Source organism: Stigmatopora argus, chromosome 18 (genome assembly GCF_051989625.1).
Source record: "Stigmatopora argus isolate UIUO_Sarg chromosome 18, RoL_Sarg_1.0, whole genome shotgun sequence".
Classification (NCBI taxonomy): domain Eukaryota; kingdom Metazoa; phylum Chordata; class Actinopteri; order Syngnathiformes; family Syngnathidae; genus Stigmatopora; species Stigmatopora argus.
Window position 1 is genome coordinate 9,728,380 of NC_135404.1, and position 21,465 is coordinate 9,749,844.

At 40.7% G+C, this 21,465-nt stretch overlaps 2 protein-coding genes and 1 long non-coding RNA gene across 6 annotated transcripts in view; 1 reads left to right on the forward strand and 2 right to left on the reverse strand.

Moving 5' to 3' along the window:
* Positions 1 to 4,672, reverse strand: part of ankfn1b (ankyrin repeat and fibronectin type III domain containing 1b) — an 89,217-nt gene extending 84,545 nt beyond the window's left edge. Inside the window, exons 1-2 of one of the 2 annotated variants that reach the window (XM_077626514.1) lie at positions 4,441 to 4,672; positions 1,352 to 1,449 (exon numbers count right to left, since the gene is read on the reverse strand). In XM_077626514.1, the coding sequence (XP_077482640.1) occupies positions 1,352 to 1,368 (17 nt within the window). In that variant the 5' untranslated portion in view covers positions 1,369 to 1,449; positions 4,441 to 4,672. The remainder of the gene's footprint in view (positions 1 to 1,351; positions 1,450 to 4,440) is intronic. The other variant, XM_077626515.1, reaches the window with a different exon arrangement.
* A 1,312-nt stretch (positions 4,673 to 5,984) lies between these two features.
* Positions 5,985 to 21,465, forward strand: part of capn15 (calpain 15) — a 29,088-nt gene continuing 13,607 nt past the window's right edge. Inside the window, exons 1-3 of one of the 3 annotated variants that reach the window (XM_077625233.1) lie at positions 5,985 to 6,248; positions 7,676 to 8,972; positions 18,326 to 19,976. In XM_077625233.1, the coding sequence (XP_077481359.1) occupies positions 18,348 to 19,976 (1,629 nt within the window). In that variant the 5' untranslated portion in view covers positions 5,985 to 6,248; positions 7,676 to 8,972; positions 18,326 to 18,347. Of the gene's footprint in view, positions 6,249 to 7,675; positions 8,973 to 9,990; positions 11,327 to 18,325; positions 19,977 to 21,465 lie in introns of those variants that run through there. The other 2 variants (XM_077625232.1, XM_077625231.1) reach the window with 2 other exon arrangements.
* Positions 6,769 to 10,165, reverse strand: LOC144092443 (uncharacterized). The gene is made up of 3 exons (XR_013306031.1): positions 10,028 to 10,165; positions 9,828 to 9,926; positions 6,769 to 7,889 (listed from the first exon to the last, which is right to left on the reverse strand). It is a non-coding gene; the product is annotated as an uncharacterized LOC144092443 (long non-coding RNA).

The following is a 21,465-nucleotide window of genomic DNA, read 5'->3' on the forward strand; positions in this document are numbered from 1 at the left end:
TAACAAAACAGTCAATTTGTATTGCTGGCTAATTATTAGCTTTAAAATATCAGACAACAATTGTTATCCGTTATTATTAATACTGTGTCATTAAATCTACTTGACAAATTGAGTTTGCAGTACACACTGTGACGCAGATGTCTCAATATAAATATACGGGATGATAATTACACACTTCTCCTGCATGTGAATACGCATGTATTGGAGAGGGGGAAAGTATAGCCCTTCTTATTCATTTGTATTGTGATGACTCACCGATGAATCACTGCTTCCGCAAGCAAACCTCTCTGTCACTTGATTGTTTTTCCCTACGTGGCCGCAGGTTGAAGGCATGTCATCATAAAGAAAAAGCCACTGTTAGAGTGTTGAGTTTTAAGTAATGGCATACAAGACAGTTTGGAACTTTAAACAAGGGGATCCAAGGATCAACAAGGCAAAATTTGTCAAGTTATATTAAGTTTTTTTATATTACTTATTTTGGCCTTTTGCCGGGAAAGCGCACTTTGTGGAGAAGCACCACCAATTTCGTCATACACAGCTTGGTATAATGACAATTAGGCTTTTGACGAGTCAATGATGATGAAAAAGCCTATGTCTGATTGATTGAGAGGATAGGTACTTTTTACTGTATTCCATGGCAATAATTTAGCAGTAGGCAAAAGGTCAAAGTCCACTAAATGAATAAATTAAGGTGTGGTAAGTAAAGAACACACAGGCAGGAGACGTTAGTCTGTCAATTTATCAGAACAAAGTGGAAGAATAACTCAATTCCCAGCGACGTCCATGACTGCACACAGAAATCCAATGCTTGAAGAGGATGTAAACACACCACATCTAACAATAGCTGTGCTGTTTCTGCACTCAAATGTCAAGGGTCAGCAAGGACAACATACACTCGATTAGAGGATACAGTACATACTATGTACTAAACCAACAAAAGAAGAATATATACACATCCCAATGTCTTTATCCTCAGCTCACCCTTAAAACTCTGCGACAAAACACTGAGCCAACTCTATTAAAGAAGCCCATCAAATCCCGATGGCGATGACTTTGGCTTAATGATGGACTGGACACTTGCTCCTCTAAAGCCATAAGTCACCATAGCAATGAGAGAAAATAGACGGGGTTGGGCAATGCAGTATGTCACTGAAGCACTTTATTTCAATAAAGTGATTCCTTTGTCCCGGTGCCATGTCAGAGCTTAAGAATGGGCAACAACAGTTCCAGGAAATCCGAAAATAGAGTCAGGAAGTGCATTTAGTTAAGCGCAATGAAGGCATATTCACAAACAGCATAAAGAGTGTAACCTGGACCTGCTGGCAAATATAGAGATCATGATCTGACTTACTCAATGAGTTGCTCCATTCCAGCAACCCAGGGCTTGAAAGGCTCCCCAGATTTGAGATGGTAGTCCTTCACTTTCTCTGTCGAACTTCAAATTGTTGCCTATGAAAAGTACAAAGGAGCCATTAACTTTATGAGAGCATGTATTTATTCTCCCTTGATGGAGTCTTATCACAAAATAACTGCTTCTGTACAGCCCTCTCTCTCTCTCTCCCCCCAAAAAACTATCAAAGTTGTCTTCGGTTGAATTAACAGTATGATTTATGAATATAACAGACCTTCAAAATCAAATGACTGGAAACACAATGGGCTTTATTTGGTTTAGAATGCAAGAAAGCACCCAACCTACGCTATTACCAGTGAAAAAAAATTCCAATATGAAATGTCAAATCAAGGGAAATTATGCTTGTCACTTGTAAAACAAAATATATTTCTCTCTAACAGGCATTTTTAAGACCAGACAGATTTTCTATTCCACAAGACTCCAGTAAACATGCTTAAACTAAGAAACGTATTCCTAAAATTGTATTTTTTTTCCTTCTCGCAATTTTTCTTTGAGGTTGGCAACCCATTTAAAACCGCCATGGAGCTCTCAGCCAGGGGAAACACTTTACCGTGAATGAAATCAAGCTTCATCATTACAATGCAGGTTATTTATGCAGCGGGGATGCACTTGAATACACTGTGTATGGCGTGGTGTCAGTTCTCTTGCTCCAAACCTGCATGTTAATTAGGCAGAACATCTGGCTAGAGGGGAAACACATTGTCAGGTTGCAGGATGATCCCTTCATCTAGGAGTGTAGAATGATTTCAGAAGGTGAACTTCAGTTCACTTGGGGACAGTTTAGTTTGTATGTGACAGAGGTGGGAGTAAGTCACATTATGTTCTGCCATGCAGAATATGGTAAGGCCTCTTAAGTATTCAAGTTTAAGGCAAGTCTTGGCATAGAGGCAAACATCTTTTTTAGAGATTAAGCCTGTATGAAATATCATTTGACTATCGCCATTGCACAATAGCCCTATTAAAGGACATGTGATTTTGACATGGCCATTACACATTAAAGCAATTGGATTCTAACACTTAGTGATCATCAAAAGCAATGTTTCCCAAGTTTTACTGTTCATTAAAACGGTGCACATAAAAATTACAAGTCAATTTAACAGTAACCCCAAATTGGAAGTTGGTAGTTATGTTTAATCTATCATTTAAATTAAAAAATGTGTCCTTCAAAAAGAAAATATGCTCTGTAAGCAGTCTCTGAACCTTAAATGGATGAGAATCCCTGTAGTTAAGTAGCAAAATAACATGTACTGTAACATGGAGCTGTGGGAAGTCACTGCCTGCTGGTCCCATCAAACATGCATGAGAAACAGATGTAACTTTGATGCAGGCCTGTTAGTTTCCCCCCATGAGTGCACGTGTGCATGTGCATATCTGTATGTGTGCGCGTGCATGTCATTGGGCCCTACGGGTGGAAACCAGGCTGCTGCATGTCCCGACATACAGCGAGGCAATCAATGCAACGAAACGATGGAATTCATGATGCATAATGTACACGCAATGATCACAATGATACACAAATGCACCTAATGGGATCCGTCAAGTAATAAATTCAATGTCTTTGGATTTTTTTTTTTTTTTGGACCAAAAATTGGAATAGTCCTTAGAGAAAGAAAAATAATTTGTATAGACAATTGTAATGTTAAAATTAAATATAATAAATGAGGGAAGCATTTTTATTTTGTATTCTATTAATGATCTGACAATAATGGTGCATGGGTTTTTCAAGTGTTGAACACAGAGTTCAACATGGTTTACACAGTTTTTTGGCAGCAGAAGAGGATGCTGATATGATTCAAGCATGGCAGCACTCCACAAAACTGTCATCTCTAAAGCACACATACTTGTGAAAACTTCCCTTGCACAAGAGTAAAACTTGGTGAAATAACAATGAGTCACCTGCTTTTGATGAATCACATGCATGTCAGCAGCTAATTGATATGCTTTGTACATTATTGTGTGCAGAAACATTGCAAGTGGTGACATAAACAAAGCTCAACATATCCCTTCTGGCCATGGGAATTGGCTCTAAAAGGTTCAGAAAGTTTGTTTATTTGTCTTATATAAAGTTGCCAGGGGAAGCAGAGCAAGGAACGTGTCAACACGACCAGATGCAATCATTGTTATTGTCCTAGTTTTAACACCATATATATATACTGTAGAATAACGTCAGCATTTTGTCGGTGGATGCTCTAGAAAGTTAGTAAACAATATTGGTCAACATTAGGTGTCATCTTGCAAGGTTTTTGCTGAGGTCACACTTCACTTTGTTGCTATTTGACTATTTGAGTGCAACAATACACACGAGTTTGGTTATTCCTGACTAAAATCATTAATGATAGAAGACTGGCCCAAAATCAGAGCCGATTTATTTAGAAAAACAAACTTTGATCACCAAAACAGCAATCTTCTATTAAGGTCATGGAAGGAGAAGATCAAGCTTCAACAAATCTGACAGTGATTGCATTAAACACAATCGGAGAAATGACAGATACCTGGAAAATGCATTTGAGCATAAACTGAGAACTTTTCTACTTTCCACCCCTGAGCAATTGTATTGCTCACTCTCCATTGTGGAAGCCATGTCATTTCCACATGTGTGCAGGCTATAAAACAGCAAAGGGCCGACTAAAAGCATCCCTTTCCTGGCTATCACCGGGTCACAAAATGTCTCATATAAACACAGGACACACCTTAGCCCAACACATACTACATATCCCTCACTGTGACCCCCCCTGGTCTGCAGTCCCTCCCTGTAGTACTCCTCTTTCCGTTTTGCCAGGAAAAGCTGTCCAAAAACGAGATCGATCCATCCATAAAGCAAAACAAAAACATTTTTGACACTCGATTGGAACTTTAGACGCACATCGCGAGTCAGGCAAATGTTTAATGAAGACTAAAATTGAAGTCTTTTGTGTTGCGCTCAACGTGCCTCGCGTTCGGTTTCCCTTAGCATTGTCATGACAACAGTGTAGGCAACCACACAAAAGTTTCTATTTAGTTGACCACTTCAGCGCGTCTCTGGAACTTACATTGAAAACGCGTCGATGGAGTGTTTTGTCGGCGTTCCGGTCAGCAACAAGTGCTGCAACAAGTGTTGACAAAAGAAACAAGCCAGATCCACTGTCGAACCTTGTTTCCACTCGTGGATTTTTTTTCCTTCTCCAGCGTTGTGGAAAAAAAATGATAATCCGGGTGCGGGTTTACACCAGATGTAAACTTCCAAAGAGGTTTTAGGCGTGATTTCTCCCCGGCGTGGACGATCGTTCATCCCTGCGATATGTGAGGTCGCCCGGTGACATTTCTCCGCCCAGATTTGTGTTTGGGTCTATGGGAGGATGCTTTGACACCGCCCGTCCCACTGGAATTGAGAAATAAATCACGCCAACCCTAGAGGTGTTGGGTTGGTATCTGCTGATTGTACCAGCTGGATTCTTCCAGGAGCGTCAACGATTAACAGTCCCTGCCATTGACGATGATAACCGTCCAACCCATTTGCATTTGGACATCTATCATCTTTGGCAACCAGTGAGTTCTAAATTCAAATTCAGGTCCTTGTATTGAGACTTTTCTTGTGATATAAACCAGAAGGCCAAAAAAACAAAAATCCCAGTCAATTATGATGAGTGAGTGCGCAAAGGACAATTATCCTAATGAGATGTTTAAGGTTCTCCATGGGATCATTTAGGAATTTAATGGCCAGCTTTACTAATCCTTTGAACTTGCTTGGTTCAAACAACACGGGTGACACCAGTATTAAGAGATAATCCACCCCGAATGTTTCACATGCGAAATTACTCGTTATCCTAATTACATCTTAATTTTACCAAGAGGAAAATAGACTGGATAATGTAGTTGTTTGTGGCAAATACACAAAGCTAAATCAAATGGTCTAATGTTGTAACTGTATGGAAATATAAATAATATTGTTCCAACATGTCGGTATAAGATTTCTGCTGACCTTTATTTTACCAGATGATCTACATTTAAATTAAATCATTTTCAAACTAAAACCAATATTTACCCCCCAACTACTGCAATATTTTAAATCTACACTAAAAAAACATTTGTTCAAATTACTTTATACAAGTTCAATTGTTGATTATTTATTATTATTGTTAAATATTTTTATATCTAGGCATTTTGTTTATTTGCGAATTGTGGTTTGGATTTGATACATCCCATAAGAGAACTACTGCTGCACATTGTAACATATTGTTATACCCATTTTTAGACGCTAGATGGCAGTGAAACCCCATTAATTACCTGACGGAGAAAAACAAGCAGTTCTAGTCTTATACTTTACATTCAAATAAAAAATAAATTACAGCAATGGATCGTCAAAATGAGAACGTAATCATTCATTCAAAAGAAATAACATGTTTGTTATGGGAAATCCTTTTAATACCCGGATATCCTTGACGTAAGCGTTCGCGTTGGACTTGGGATATGTAGTTTTCCTCTTTCGTATTCTTGATGTAGCTTTACGTACGCTTATTTGCACTTTACGGGGTGAAAAGAAGTACAGTACGCATTTAACGTATTCTCGTCTTGAATTTGCTCCGAGCGATTCCGCTTCCTTGTGAGGCTGTCGGAGGTAAACCTATGCGGTTCTCATCAGTTCGCTTCGGTACCTGTCGCACAATGTAAAAGCCTCATAAGCGTTTGTCGCAAATGTCTGGGACGCGTTCGCCGAGCGAAAAACGCGCAGCCCACGTAAAGGAAAGTTCCTTTTGGCCACAGCAAGACACGGAAACAACTTAACCTCTTGATGGATGTTAAAAGTTAGCGCCGCGATCACAAAGAAGAGGGACGCATCTGCCCTTTGGTTCGACTTGAGGTGAGCAGAAGCGACGTTTGGTCTCTCGTTGGTCCACTTTATTTCGCCGGTTCGGGGGCTTCGCTGGAGATTTGGCGTCTTTGTTTACAAGGTGTCTCGGTCAGCTGGCTACACTGTCAAGCTAATGTTGGTGTCACTGGCACCATTCCTGGGTTACCACTTTGTCCGCAAATAGACCGATTATGTGACATTCGTGTCCGATCCCTTTAAATGGAGGTAAATTCTTAAACGCATCGGATTAAAACCAGTTTATGACTCCGTATCCGGCTGCAACACAGGGGCAAAGGTCTTGGAAATGCTACCTTAACTTGAGGCCAGTAACTGTACATGAAATGAAAAGGTATACTTATATTATGATGCATTACTGAACATAGCTTTTGGAGACGCGTCAGGAGACGCGTCAGGAGACGCGTCAGGAGACCCTGGTCATTTGAGGGTCATATGAAAACTCAGTCACGGGGACCACCGCATCCAGATTCAGCATTGAGAATGTATTTATTTTTATCATTTGGATACTGTTTTTCATCAATTCAGTTTCTGGACTATTTAGTTCACGAGGGTGAAAGTGTTTGAGAGCTGTCAAATTATGACAGTATAAAACTGATCATACTGACCGATCTAACATCTAAGAGTTTGGGAGTAGTTGATGATTTTCATAATGAATGAATGAATGAATATGAGATGGTGGGTGGGTTGCGCGTCAGGCTCACAGTTTTGGGGTCGTGCGTTCGATCCCAGGTTGATTCTCACTGTGTGGAGTTTGTCTGTCCTACCCGGGCTAGCCTTGGGTTTCTCCGGGTACTCAATTTTCCTCCCACATCCCAGAACAATGCAGGATAAACTGGTTGAAGACTCTAAATTGTCCCTAGGTATGAGTTTGAGTGTGAATGGTCATCCGTCTACTTGTGCCATGTAATTGGTTTGCCACCGCCTGGTGGCTGTAGTCAGCTGGGATAGACTCCAGCACCCCCTTGTGAGCCTTGTGAGGATAAGTGGTTCAGAAAATGAATGAATATGAGAATTGCAACAATCATGTGGGTTAAGCATTTGTATGTCTTTATAGGTGCTTAAATTAAGATTAAATGAATGGTAATTTAATCTTTAACATGGCAAAAACGGTATTAATTAGTTTTCATAAGACATAAGGCTCTCTGGAAATCTCGGATGAGACTTCAGACAATTTCCTGTGTTTTCCTAATAGTAAGTCAACCTCTAGTCATGGGATAGTCATGGGGATATATTTGTTTCGTCAATGGGTTCAACAAGTTCTGCAAGTTTTCTTTTTCAAATAGCTACAGGCGTTTGTTTGGTAGTCTTGGTCAAACAAAACAATGCATATAAAGTTATTGTGCTTGACAACATGGTTGGGCTAGCCAAGCAGCCACGATTTTTCAGACCAAACCTAGATCGTCCTGTTCTTGCTTCAGGTGGCCCAATTTTCCTAGTGGTCCCCGTTGTTCCTGAGCCAGGAGGAAGTTCTTCAGCAGGTGTTTTGTGCATCATGTTCCAAGTTACAGCCTACACTGTGGCGTGAAATCAGCCTCCATCATAAGGGAATACATCTGAAATACAACCTCCCTGTCCCTGTATGTGGACATCGTACACACAGCTGCTGTATCCAGAGGGACAGGTGGTCGTCGGCTAGGGGACACGGACAAAGAGTTACAGTTACAGGTTTTATTGTGTGAGTGATATATTTGAGTTAAGGCTTGCTGGAAAAAAAACACGCATGACTGGGAAAGAATGGCAATAGTGGAAGCTGACTCCTCAAATCTGACCTTGCTTCGTACTTTTGATAAAATGTTAACTATGTTTAAAAGAGCATAAGACTACAAAATGTTACAAAAATAATGTCATGTAGATGACTATGTCCTGTAGTTTCAAGAGGCAACGTGGATTAGTAGTCATTAGCGGCATTTTAGTGCTTTAGCATTTCGCCCCATTACTGCAAAATAACTCATGGGAGAAATTTGATGAGTTCATTTTTGCTGCATAATGATTTTTTTTCCTCTTAACCGTGCAACCTCATTAGCATAACAATTGCCATTTGTTTCCAGGTCATGGAAACATTACACTTGTGAAATGATAACTTTTAACCCCTTTTTTCTCCTAATCACAAGAACATGAAAAATGCAATCTGTTAACTACTTTTTTTTCTTAAGTTTTGGACATGACTCTTAATGTAAAAGTATGTCCTTTTCATGAATCAAACATTTATTTCTTCTTAAAATGTCATTTTAATAGAAAAAAAATCTTTGGACCTATGTGAAATATATTGTGGCAATTAAACCCTTATCTAATCTTTAGTTTTCTATCTGCCACGTCATTTTCCTTTGCTCATTATATTCTTATTTGGATTAGCATTTTCACCTATGATTGCTTTTAACGTATGATTCAAATTTGACTATTCTCAGAATTGCAATTTTATTATGTTGCTCTAAGAATCTTTTATTGTTTGGCCCATAGAAAACAGCAGGCCAAACAATATTACAATCAGTTTTTTTTTATTTATTATATGACGAAACCATGGGAGTGGATGTACCAGATAAACAGGTTAGAGGGACAAACACATTTGATAAAGGAGCTAGTCATACTCGTACGTGACGCACAAACCTTTTTGTCTGCGAAACCGAGCAGTGTTCCTGTCAAATAAGTCTGCCTGCGACTAAAAGACTAATCATTAACAAGCTGAGTTCCATGCAACAGAGATGTTCCGGCAAAAATGTGAGTCATGTTATGTTCTTGGTTTTTATTCTGAACGTTATTTTTTTGAGTTTGGTGAACAACAAATTCGGCAAAGGAACTTGAGAGATTAGGAATGAGGTCAACAAAGTGAAATGAAGTGGAAGAAAGAGGCGAGAGGGAAAGTTTGAAGGCTTATCTCGGTAATGTGAAGGGACAGCTGAGTGGTGATGAGCAGCGTGGTCACCACCATCTTTGTGTTAACCCGTTGGTAGGCTTCAAAAAACACTTGTCTTGATCGTGTTTCATACCATGCTGTAGATAGAGTGATTGACAATTGTTTTTTTCTTGTAGCTTATACGTAGGTATGAATAGGACAATCCAAATATTTTCCAGCAGGTTTGTCATGGGTGACATTGCAATGAGAATTTAAAGCAAGGTTCAGAAAAATGGACGCCAATACGTCTAACTTATTTATGTAGGTATGTATTTATATTTTTTATGAATGCCTGTCAGAACAGACACTGTTTATCTATTAAAATGTACCTCGTGTCTAATGAAGAAATAAAATAAATAATTTAGCACTTCATTTTTTCTTCTAAACCCATACTTCTACTTCAGTTAAGTGTGTGGATACCTTCATTGTATACCACATCTGCATATTCTTTATAATATCTAAAACCTCAATAGTGAGATTTATTAAAATTCCCTGCCTTCCAATTTCACTTTGCCGGTCGGCATACTACGCATGCGCATTTCTCACTCAGTAATCTGCTGTGAGGAGGAGAGCGCATCCGCGCTCACTGCGCTCTTGTCGTCGGCGAGGTGGGAATTAAATGATGTGGCAAGACAGAGAGAAATACAAGGGGACTACACAAGTGTTTAAATAGGACCCACCCTAATGCAGCCATTTGATACACCCGTGGAACAGAACGACGCAGATAGAAGTGATCCTGCTGCATCCAAGGAGAATCAGAGAGACCGGAGCCAGCATGCCTGCTTGCAAAAGACATTCAATGTTAGCCTATGAAGCCCGTGAATGCCTCTTCAAGGAAAAAAATCGCCTCTCAAAAGAGATCCAGTGGGAGATTTTTTACCATTTGACTTGTCAGTTGGTGGGTTAGTACGTTTTCTTCAGGGTGCGTGTCAGATGCATGTAGAAGCGCTTACTGGCATCTCTACTGTACTATTGAGGGAAGAGAGCACAAGCATGCTTTAAATCTGAAAAGTGAGCGTGTGTGTTTACGCTGGCAAATGTTCGTGTGATCCTGGCTTTTACTGTATCCGTCATGACAGCATATGCACTTGGTTTATGACACTTGTTTTACTCTTCTTCATGCAAGCAAATGCAGTTTCTTATCGCTTGAGGGTTTTTGAAATGCACTTTCTCATGATGACAACCGGTCCTAAAGAATTTAAAGGCATAACTGGTTTGACAATGGGCTGGGACGGAAATTTGGATTGTCATCGGAGTTTGAAATTTGATTTTTAGAAAAAAATATACCCATTTTGTGTTGTAGTTCACTTTATTAAAACAGGGTTTTTTTACCAGCATCTCTTCAAGTTGTTGTGTAATCATGACTTTCTTTTGGGTGGAGTTCCTAAATACCTTAAGCATGGGAAAACATTTCCCATTAGTATTAGACCCACAGATAATGTGCAGCTGTGGCCTGTGAGGGGGTTCTGCTTCAGTCCAGCTGTTAGCCAGACCGCATGTCTGAAAGATGAGATTTTGGAAAATTAGCATGCTTGTAGTTTTGCCAACACCCTCCCCAGAAAATGCAGCACATTGATTCTCTCTTACTGGATGTAACTCAAGATCCATCCCACTATTGATTGTTTGCAACTATCTGCGTGTAACACCAGTCTTATGTTGATGGCCTTGGTGAACTTGATATTTCTTTGTACCGCTGACAGTGAAAACAGACAATTTCTCGTAAATAAGGACCAAGTATGAGCCTGCACAGACTGACGAGGCATGTCCGAAGGTATGCAAGAAGAATTAAGATTGGCACTGTTGAGGACAGGCTAAAGTCAACAAGGATGCCAGTTGGAAAGCATTGCTGTGAGAAATTCTCCCGAAGAATGACTGATTCACAAGTCAAAGAACTTTAATGAAGGCTTGTTGCTCATATCGGAAACGTCTTCACTGCAAAAACAAGGTAGTTTTGGCACCCGCTTTTTGAATTTATTGTCACCTTCACTGCGATGATGGGGAGCTCGGCCTCGTCCCTCACCGCAGAGACTGAGTCCGATCATGGTTTTCGCAACTACCCATCTTCGCCGCCGGTCGGGTGGCTCAGGACTAGTCATAGCAGCCCAGTGTGGGGCACCACCTTCATCTCACGTCAACAGCAGCAACAACAACCGCCTCCACGGCCTCACCGAGTGCGCAGGTAAGAGCCAACAAGGTTAAAAGCATCTGGGAACTGGAATGTTATCTTACAATGAAATAAAGGTGCTTGTTTATATAACAAAATACTTATCATCTTCACCATTCAGCTATCTTATATGAACTAAAATACTCCCTCACCAAGGTCATCACACCTCTTGAAGAGTCAATATCCCTGCTATTCCTTATTTAGATTGTATTAAGTATATTTAAGTCTTACTAGAATTTACTGACCACCATATTCATTTGGTGGTTCTTTCAAAACTCAAAATTTTGTGACAGAAGAGCACTCAACCCACCAACAAAACTACTTTATTCCAGTCTAGTTTATTTATCAATAGTATAACATGGGGTGAATTTGTGCACTGTGGCCTAGAAAAAAATCAATTGCCCAACAGTATTCTGAATTATTATGCTCATGTCCATATGGTTAGATAGTAGTTGTTCACAACTTACATAGTTTTGTGACCTCACCACTTAAAATCTGAGCCTGTATTTTCATCTTGTTTTTATATTGTAAACTCGATTGTGGCTGAGCTGGATGTGTAAACCAAAATCCCAACCTTGGCCTTGACAACACAGCTGCATATTATGGACTGTTTTGGCAGTGGTGATGTGGGTTTCTCCCTGAGAGGTGATTGATCTGACTGTTTTGAACCCAGTGAAAACAAGCCCAAGGGCGGTCGATTAAAATATGAGCTTTTATTAAGCACTGACTTACTCCTGCCTCCTTTCCTCACTCATTTTGGGCAGTTAATGAAAAATTCCACAGAGAATCAACATTCTTAAATACCGAGGCAACACTTTTGGCCCATGTTTGTTAGTAAGATGACTATATATGCCAGCATCTTGGGAACTACATATTAAAATAAAGATATAAACAATAGAAATTTGTATTGCATGATTACACAATGTTGGAAAAGTTAAAAAAGAGATGTCATGACTCAATTGTAATGTAAGAGGAATTGATCCAAGCATGCAGATGATTTCTTAGACATGAATAACTAGGAATTGGTTCTTAAAAAAAAATTCATTCCCAGTTGGTCAACTCTTTTGCACTCAGTGGTGTTTAACTGCTTCAATAGTGGTAGCTTCAAAAAAAAGGAAAGGTTTAATTGAAAATATATTTTTTGTTTTGGAATGTTATATTACCCTCCCCAGCTTTTAGAATGTCACCTTGGGGAAATTGGTGGTCAGCCTGTCAGTAGTGTTCAAGCCCTTTGGTTTGCACTTATTACAAGCATTTAATCTTGTGATTTAACCAACCAACCTCTAAGGAATAAACTAGAGTATTTCCAATTTATTAGTTTAGCTTTTTTACATTGTGTCAAGTAGAGCAAGAACAGATATTAAATATCGACAGCCTATAAAACATTGGTGTCATTGCAGAGTTACTCAGAGTAAATTGGTCCTTTTTGGTTGTTATTGATATTCAGAGAACCTGATCACATTACCCCACAATGCATTCCATTATTTATTCAGCATTAGTTGCCTGGTTGGGCTTTCATCATTCCTAACAAACTGCTCACCGACAAGTTTCTTTCCATTTAATACTGAATGCTGCCATGGCTTTTGTTGTTAACTCGACCTTGTCAATGTCTTTTCATCACCTAACAGGCATTTACATTAGATTTGTACAGTACTATAAGAATGAGAGCAGCATGTTTTAATTGCAAAAATAGATCTGCCATTGTGCAACAGAATTACATTGTAAAGATATGACAACATTACGCACTCTTCCAACAATGCTGGCGGTGCCCGCTTCATATTGTTAGGCAAGCTTTGCATAACTGTGACAGACCGTAAAATATAGAAACAACACCTCTGCTTTGAGTAAGCCCGACTTGTGTATTTTATTCTTGAGCATATTTTCATTGGACAATGTTGTCTGCCGAGAAATGGCGACCATAGCTTTATCTTTTAGTAAGTTTGCAGTGTTTTTTGTTGTTGTTGTTTTTTTGGGGGGGGGTTTAGTTGCCCATTGAGTTTTGGGAACTGTGTGTGGAATGGAAGAATTATATATGCATAAGGAGGAGCATCCATTTAGCCGTTGTGAATCCTAATGACTCTGAAAACCCCGAGCTACAAAAGTCACTATTTTTCCTCCATATAGTCGATCCTAGTGACGGTTCTCTCTCAGGATGATGGATGATTGCATTTATCGCTCCTCTACTCTATAGGCTTTCCTATCCTTTTTAATTGGATTAAAAGAGTCCAGCAGTTGACTGGAGCAGTATGGCCACTAGCCATGCCTTAGTCTGCTTTCTTCTATTTTATTTTTAATGTGTTGTAGGGAGCTGGTGCTCCTAAAGCACTAGAACTTATTTGACATGCATCATATGGTGCTTCTTGGCTTAGTGGTTGTCCTGCAAGGCTTGGGTGGATTATTGCTGATTCTTTTGCTCCTATTCAATGCAAGGATCTGGGGATCATTTAGGTCAGGGTTTAGGGATGTCAAATCAATAAATGTGAGCTTCCTTTAGATTTCAGTTGTTATAAAATCATCCTTGTGTGAACTATTTCCCTTCTGAGAAGTTCCTTACTTACTGTGTCAGCATTATTCCTGCTGAGGATGTTAAAAGCCATTGATACAGTTCTTGCTTTGGTGGCTTTGTCTCCAAAGGAATTGGGGAAGTGATGGCTTGCCTCCTTGAAACTCAAGGGCACTGTTTTGCTGCTGTATCGTCACTTCTTCCTGTGATCCTGGTGTTCCTTGTCAGCTTCCTGCTTGTGCTAGCTTTTTGCTACAGTGCACTAAAACCCAGTCAGACAGTTTCCTCTCTGTAAATATTCAAATATCCCAAGCTGTCTCCATCGCTGACATATTCACTTGGCTAAAATGAGCATGGGTCATGAAATATTCACCGAGGGCAGCGCTGGAGGTCACCGGCCAGAGTTGTTCTTCCTTCGCCCTTTTCCTGCTCAGATTTCAAAAATAGTCATTCGCTTGGGAGATAGATAGAAAAATCCTTTTAGTGGTTAATTAGGTTGGAGAATCCATGGGCTTAGTGTTTGCGTGCAGATTTGTCAATGCAGTATAAATCAATAAGAGCAGTAAGAGATGTTGTACTGTGTCAGAACATTGTACTTGTAATTTATTATTTAAAGTATTATGCTATTAAGCTATTATGTAAGCCATTGTCATGGTGTAATTTGAATAATTGTGTCCTTGTTTTCTCATACATTATACATTATTAGAGTATTGGAATTGTGGTTAAAATGGCACTTTCCATGCTCAGTCAATTTATAAATGTATTGTTTCTTTAGAAATACAGTCAAATTAGTTTAGGATTTTTGTACATCAACATCCTGTGCTTAAATCGCCAGGCTATAGTCATAACTGGTTGAGTTGTCTGATTAAAGCTGAAAACTAAAAAAAAGACATCAAAATGTATTGTACTAAAACTACAACATTTAAACATTTCTCTCCTTGTCACAGTATGTAATGGTACAAAATTATCTGACATTTGTATCTAGAGTCTTGCCTCCTACAAACTGCACTCATAGTTGTGTCCCATAATTTCTGTTTTGATTTTGGACTACTGACAGAGCTGACTAAGTCCTATTACTCATGCAAGAACAGCCTTCTGGTCGAGAGAACTCTTCCAGTTAACTTATAAATGTGCAAACCTGACTCATACAGCAAAGTTGTTACACAAGATATTTTGCTGGTGAAGATGACTTTGTTTAAACTTGTATGGGAGAGTGACTTCTATAATATCATAGGTACTCCTTGCCAGGTTTTATGACTGATTTGATTGCGGTTGGCCTAAAACAATGTGCGCAAACAAGAATTCTTTTTTTTTGCTATGGTGTAGTATCTGGGTAGTTGTCGTATTATCGGAATCACAGTATACTACCCCACATTTACTTTTCTGACTCATTTAATCATATACAATTTCAAACTGAAGTTTAAGAAGTCTGCACTGTAGCATGTTCTTTTTTTTTTTATAATTACTTAAAATACTTTAAAGCTCTCAAACTTTATGGTGCTTTCCTCAAGCAATTCATCACTTAACTGTGAGTACTTACGGCGTTAATATGATCAAACATGAAAGAATCCATTTTCAGGACAGCGCTCGATTTCGTGTTAAATTAATAAAATAAAAAGCTTCTTTAAGGAGCAAGCAGGACTTCTCCCCTAGGGCAATGGGCCCAGGGCCAAGCTTGGAAAGGCAGTGCTAATGACTGTCGCACAAAAGCCAAATGTCTCGCAGTGAGGTGGGGAGAAGCTGGCAAGACTGGGGCTTACTTAATCTCACGGTAGAGTTCTGTATGCAGAGTGAATCCAAGGACCCATCAGTACACTGGCGTACACACAATCAGCAAGCAGCCTTTGCGCCCGGCCTCACTTACCCATCATTCACCCTCGATTGTTTTCCCAGTATTTGTAGTCTGGAGAGAGCTTTGAACTCTCAACACATTTTCAGCTTTTCATCAGAGCTTTGGAGCTTGCACTTTTTCCTCACAGTCAAAATTTAGGATCCATTATTGCCCTACAGCCAGTGAACATTTATATGCAAGGGTCATTCATGCACCGATGATTTATTCAGACTAGGCTAGTTTGCATTGAAATTCTCATTGCACAAAGATCATTATTTTAAAGGTGGAGTTCTATCTCTTGTGCTTTCGCTCCACTGTAAGCTCTTGGCTCTATGCCCGGGTCTGCGACACCAAGCAACTGAGGAGCTGAAGTGGGCACTTTTAGAGCAGCTTGACTGAACAGGGCCAAGGAGAAAAGGTGCTAGCATGGGTCTGTCTTTTGGCGTACACACTTATGAGTGAGTGGAACACTGGACTTGCAGGGCATTTTTTTTGCGCAGTGTCTTGGGATCCTGGGCCAGACTTATGCATTTCTTTTAATGGAAGGCCTAGGATTTTGACATTTATGACGCTAGATGTCCCCTTATCGGTGGAAGCTTGCATTAGAATATAATGAGGTAATTAAGTGAGATGTTTCGAAAATCCTCAAGAGGATCACACCTCATTGGGAAAGTCGTCTGAGCTCTTGATACCCTGCTCCACGGAGACAAATCATGAATTGCCACCCATCTATTCCATTGCTAACCAAATCAATTGTTTTGACAAAGTTGCCTTGTGGCCGACACCATGACATTGCACTCTAACTCTATGAAACAGATTGACAGTTATGAAAATGGCCACAGGGAAGTAGCTGTCATCAAACATGAGGAGGCACTGTTTCTGGTTGTCATGGCTGGTCCTCGTCCTTGTATAACGACAGACAATGAAGCCGGCCTTTGGATAGCTTGCCATGTCATCAATTCTAACATTGGCCAAGAAAAATGAGACGAGGGGAAAATCTTTGCTTGAAGCATCTCAGGGTGCTCGGAAGCATTACACAAATACCCCATAATTGATTTTCACTGGTAGGGTACTAAAGAAACACAAACACTACATTTTTATAATCATCTTGATAAATGTTGAATGAAAGAAAATAGCTAAGTAATTTTTTTCATGCTTGATTGTTTACAGTGATAATTAGAAGACCAATATTTCCTGCTGGTTTACTGCTGACGTCAGGAGATGACAGGAGAATAAATACCCCATTAAGGGCTTCTGACATAATGTTCTTGTTCTTCTGTACTTTTAATGTTGCAGGGTAAAAAGATGACTGCGGAAACTAGCTTTTGCACAAAAGCAAATCTTGTGACTATTCTCTATTTAGAAATAAAATCAGATGCATGTCTGTGTGTAGAAGACAGTCAGGTGCAATTCAAAGAAAAAAAAGAGATGTTCCCATTCATTTCCATTCAATCATCATCCAGAAATTCGAATTGAGGCATGTGAACTCTTCTTTTTTGCTGAAGACATGTTTCCTTTATTTCTCCTCAGGTATTCATTTAAGTGTTGAAGTATTCCTTTTGAATGTATTTCTTAGGGGGTGTTCAAATTGAGGGCACCAGAATTCATATTTCAGTGCCAGGTTTAGCTGGTGAATTTACCATTAGTGTAGCTATACCAATACACTCAATTATATTTTACATTGACATCTAGCTACACCAGACACACTAAAGATAACCTTGAATATGAAGAGATTCTGTCATCATACTGCAGACAACGCCTTTACTCTTGGGACAAAAGTAAAGAACACAAGATTGCTCTAGCTCTTACCACTTCACCCTTGCTACCCCTTCATACACGCAATGCCTTGTCTGTGTCAGTGTTCACACATGAGGAGTTTGAGTGACAGCGACTTCTATGTTGGTTAAGACAAAACAACCAAGTACATGTCCATTGCTGCTCTTAAGCTTGCATATGCATTAAGGGTCAATAAGAAAGGGGTACTCGAATGAACTGATTGGAGAGTTTTGTCTAAGTTGCAGAGTGTATGTGGAGAAAAAGGCAGACTTTGACCATTATCATCGTGAGGCAATTCCCGTCTCCTCTCAGCTCTCTCTGCTGCATTTCTTGGTTCTAATCATACATCCTTTGTGTATGGATTTACTGCCCTCGGTGCCCTCCGGAAAGAGATTTAATTTTTGCTCCCTCGAGCAGGGCAATCTTTCCCTCTCGCACTCCATTTTTCCTTTCTCATTTTGCCTGGGTCTGTGTCATATTGTCTGAAATGGTTTATCCTCACTTTTTCTTCAGATAATCACCATTATCTTCCAAGTATTCTGTCTCTTGATAGTTTATTTTAGTCATGCCCCCGTCATCTCAAGCTTTCATTTCCTCTTACGTTTTTCCACAAAAATTGCCTTCAATTGAGCAACTTCAGTGTTACTTAATAAGCTGTAGGAAATAGAGGTTACACAAGTCAATATTTGTCTGAACATTCTGCGCAAGATGATTACCGAATTTTCTGGGATCAAAAAGGTACATTATTGTTTCCAAGTTTAAAGGTACTGCCTGGACATTGTATCACTGTCGGTGGGAAATATCTCGTATTCTTAACAATATGATCAAATGATGGTAAATGCAGAATGCCAAAATATTTGTCGAAACGTTAATTTATTCTTACTGATTTTGTTTCTTTTTGCAGCCACTCTCACTCTCCTGGCTCCATGGCAGCCGCAGTGCGAGGCAGTGAGTGGTCATGCGGACGCTGCACCTTCTTAAATGTCGGGGGAGCGCCTCGCTGTTCGATCTGTGAGGCGCCTCGCCAGAAACCTGACCTTAATCATATTCTTCGCCTGAGCAGTACCGAGGAGCATCGTTGGGCTTGCCCTCGCTGTACCCTTAATAATCCTCAGGGATCGAGAGCCTGCTCTGTCTGCGGCTTTGGGCCATCAGCCACCACACCTGCACCTGCCATCACAACCATTGCTGCCACCTCAAACGGTCTCCCACCCGCGCCTACTGCAGAAGCCCCAACTCCTATTATCACACCCGTAGTGCATTCAGAACCTCAAGGGCAGGTTCCGGTTAAAGAGGACATGTTAAGACGGTCAGAAAGCAACGGGGAAGTTGGTGTCCTGGAACAGCAGCATGCAGGCTGGGCTTGCCCTCGCTGCACACTTCTCAACACACCAGTCGCATTGTCTTGCTCAGCTTGTGGTGGGCCCAGGAAACTATCCTTGCCCAAAATCCCCCCAGAGGCTTTGGTGGTACCAGAGGTTCGCACTCCTGTACTAGGATTTCCTGTGCCCTCAGCAGGAGCTGCCCCTCTAGTCATAGACCTAACTGATGATTCACCTCCAGCTCCTCCCTGCGAACCCCAAGAACCCCCTCATGTGCCGTCTTCTACATTCAGTTCTTTTTCCTCCCTCCAGAACAACCCTGTGCCACGAAGTAGGAGAGAAGTGCCACCAACAGGGCGACCACCAAATCAAGGCACTAACACTCCAAGCCCGACATCTCCTTCAAGTGCGAGTGTACTCCCCCAGCCTGGTCCACAGAGACCTGCCAAACCCAAACATGCCCAACCCCAGGAGCCCACATATCCAAGTAAGCGCCTCAGTATCTTAGAAGAAGAAGACCCTGTGAAAAATCCCCAGGCTTCTCATCACCCTTCCTCAGGAGCCCCCTCTTGGAAGTGCCCAGCCTGCTCCATACCTAACCCAAGTGGCTCGTCTAAATGTGAAACGTGCAGATCATCACGCGTCGGCGCTGACTTAATCGATTTAGGTTGCGAGACGGTACGCTTCACCCCGGCCAGCCCTTCTAGCCCAGATTTCAGCACCTGGGCCTGCTGCAAGTGCACCCTGCGCAACCCCACAGGTGCACCAAAGTGCTCTGCTTGTGGATCGTCTAAGCTGCATGGCTTTCAGGAGCAACAGGCACCCTTGTCTCGCTGCTCTACACATTGTGGCCAGGTCCCATCTGGGCTTGGCACAGCATGCTCTTGCACACAAACCTCTTCCTCATCTGCCATAGGACATAAAACAAGGAAACAGGGCAGAGGGTTTTCTTCCTCATCTTCAGCCTTCACTTCTGTTTCCTCCTCATCTTCGTCCATCTCATCCAGCCTCCAGGAGAGGCCTGGGCAGTGGAGTTGCCCAGCATGTACGCTGCTCAACGACATTAAAGCCAAGAACTGTGCAGCATGCCATACACCCCAACAGTACCTCACCCTTCGCAAGGTGATAAAGCCCCTGAAAAGGAGAGAGAGCATGCATGTCGAGGCCCGCCGGCGTAATGATGAGGGTGAAGCCAAGGAACTCTGGGAGAATATTGTCAGCTTCTGCAGGGAGGTAAGAAAATCTATATCAACTTTCTCAGTGACAGTGCACAATTTTCTGACCAAATATTTGTGATTTAAAGTTTTATTGATTGTTGCTTATCAACTGAATGCCCCTTAAAAAGCATGTTTTTTTAACCTTTTTTTCACCAATGACATGTTCTCACCTCCTCAATAATTATTTAAAATATCTGCTTTAAGTGTTAATTACCATCTTTGATACAATTGTTATGGGGCGACTGCATCTTTGCCACTGTTTGAGACTGTTTCAATTATACGCGGCACAATAGCATGCGATAACTTTTATTGTACATTATTCATGGCTACATTGCTGTTCAGGGAAGCAACCGGAGAGCACTCATACCTTCTTTCCTCACATCTTTATCCAATATCAGACTGACATTCAAGTGATTGCTCCACCACCACTATGCTCAACCTGTCCCAGTGTCACAATGTTTTCGCGGCTGACTGCATATGTGTGAACATTCTAAGCCAAACACTGGGCTGGTCTATTTATAGCTGCGGAGCTTGAGTGCAGAGCAGAAATGATCTGCTCCCCTATGGTGAACGTAATCACTAACAGCATCATCTGGAGCTGTTCCATTTTTGACGTCTGAGAGTTTATCTATTTCTCTCAAGACATGATGAATGGGAACCCCCAAAAACCACCATGAGATTAATACAACATGAGACAATACCAACATGCCAGACAAATGCATTTAAGCATGTAACCCAAAAAACATATTTTGTTTAACGAGGTTATAGTCATTTTAGTCTTGGACAAATGTTTTGACAGTAACTGCAGCCACCCTGGATAGAATCAGTATATCTCTCATGATAGACATGCCTTCTATTAGACAGGTTGGATGAATCAGGGTTGCCATGGGAATAAAGAATAATACTCTAAATAATCCCTAAATAACCAGCTAATAGAATAATACCTTTTGAAGCTATTTTCTCGTTCCTCTTTCTACGTCCTTCTGACTACACCATCGTTCAGGCAAATTTCTGGCCAAACTTTGAATATCTGCAAACATTGTTTGTTGTGACTGTTAACACCCGTTTTCATCTCGTAGCACGTATGCTTTTTGTTGCCAGGGTGTTGAGGGCACCCTTTTGTTTTGCGTTAAATAAGTGTGACGCTGTGAAATCTGCCTCGATACATTCTTGTTGGCATGTTTCTGGAGATAAACAGATTGTCTACGCCACCTATGATATTTGGCTAACAGCTCACCTCTGTCTAAAAAGAAGTTTTGTATGCCTGCCAGTTTTGAGTCTGGTGGGAGCTGTCAGAGTGGAATCAGCATCTTGGCACGTGTCCACTGTTAAGGAAACACGGACTCGCGCTCGGAAGACATTGCAACATCTTAGACACCATCGCTGTAAAATAAAACCTCTCTTGCAAGTGAACTCCAATTTTAACTCAATGTAAAGTACCCTCAAAAGATTAAGCTGAATGTCTGTTTGAATTAGAGGTACTAGTAGTAGAGTACTTGATAGTC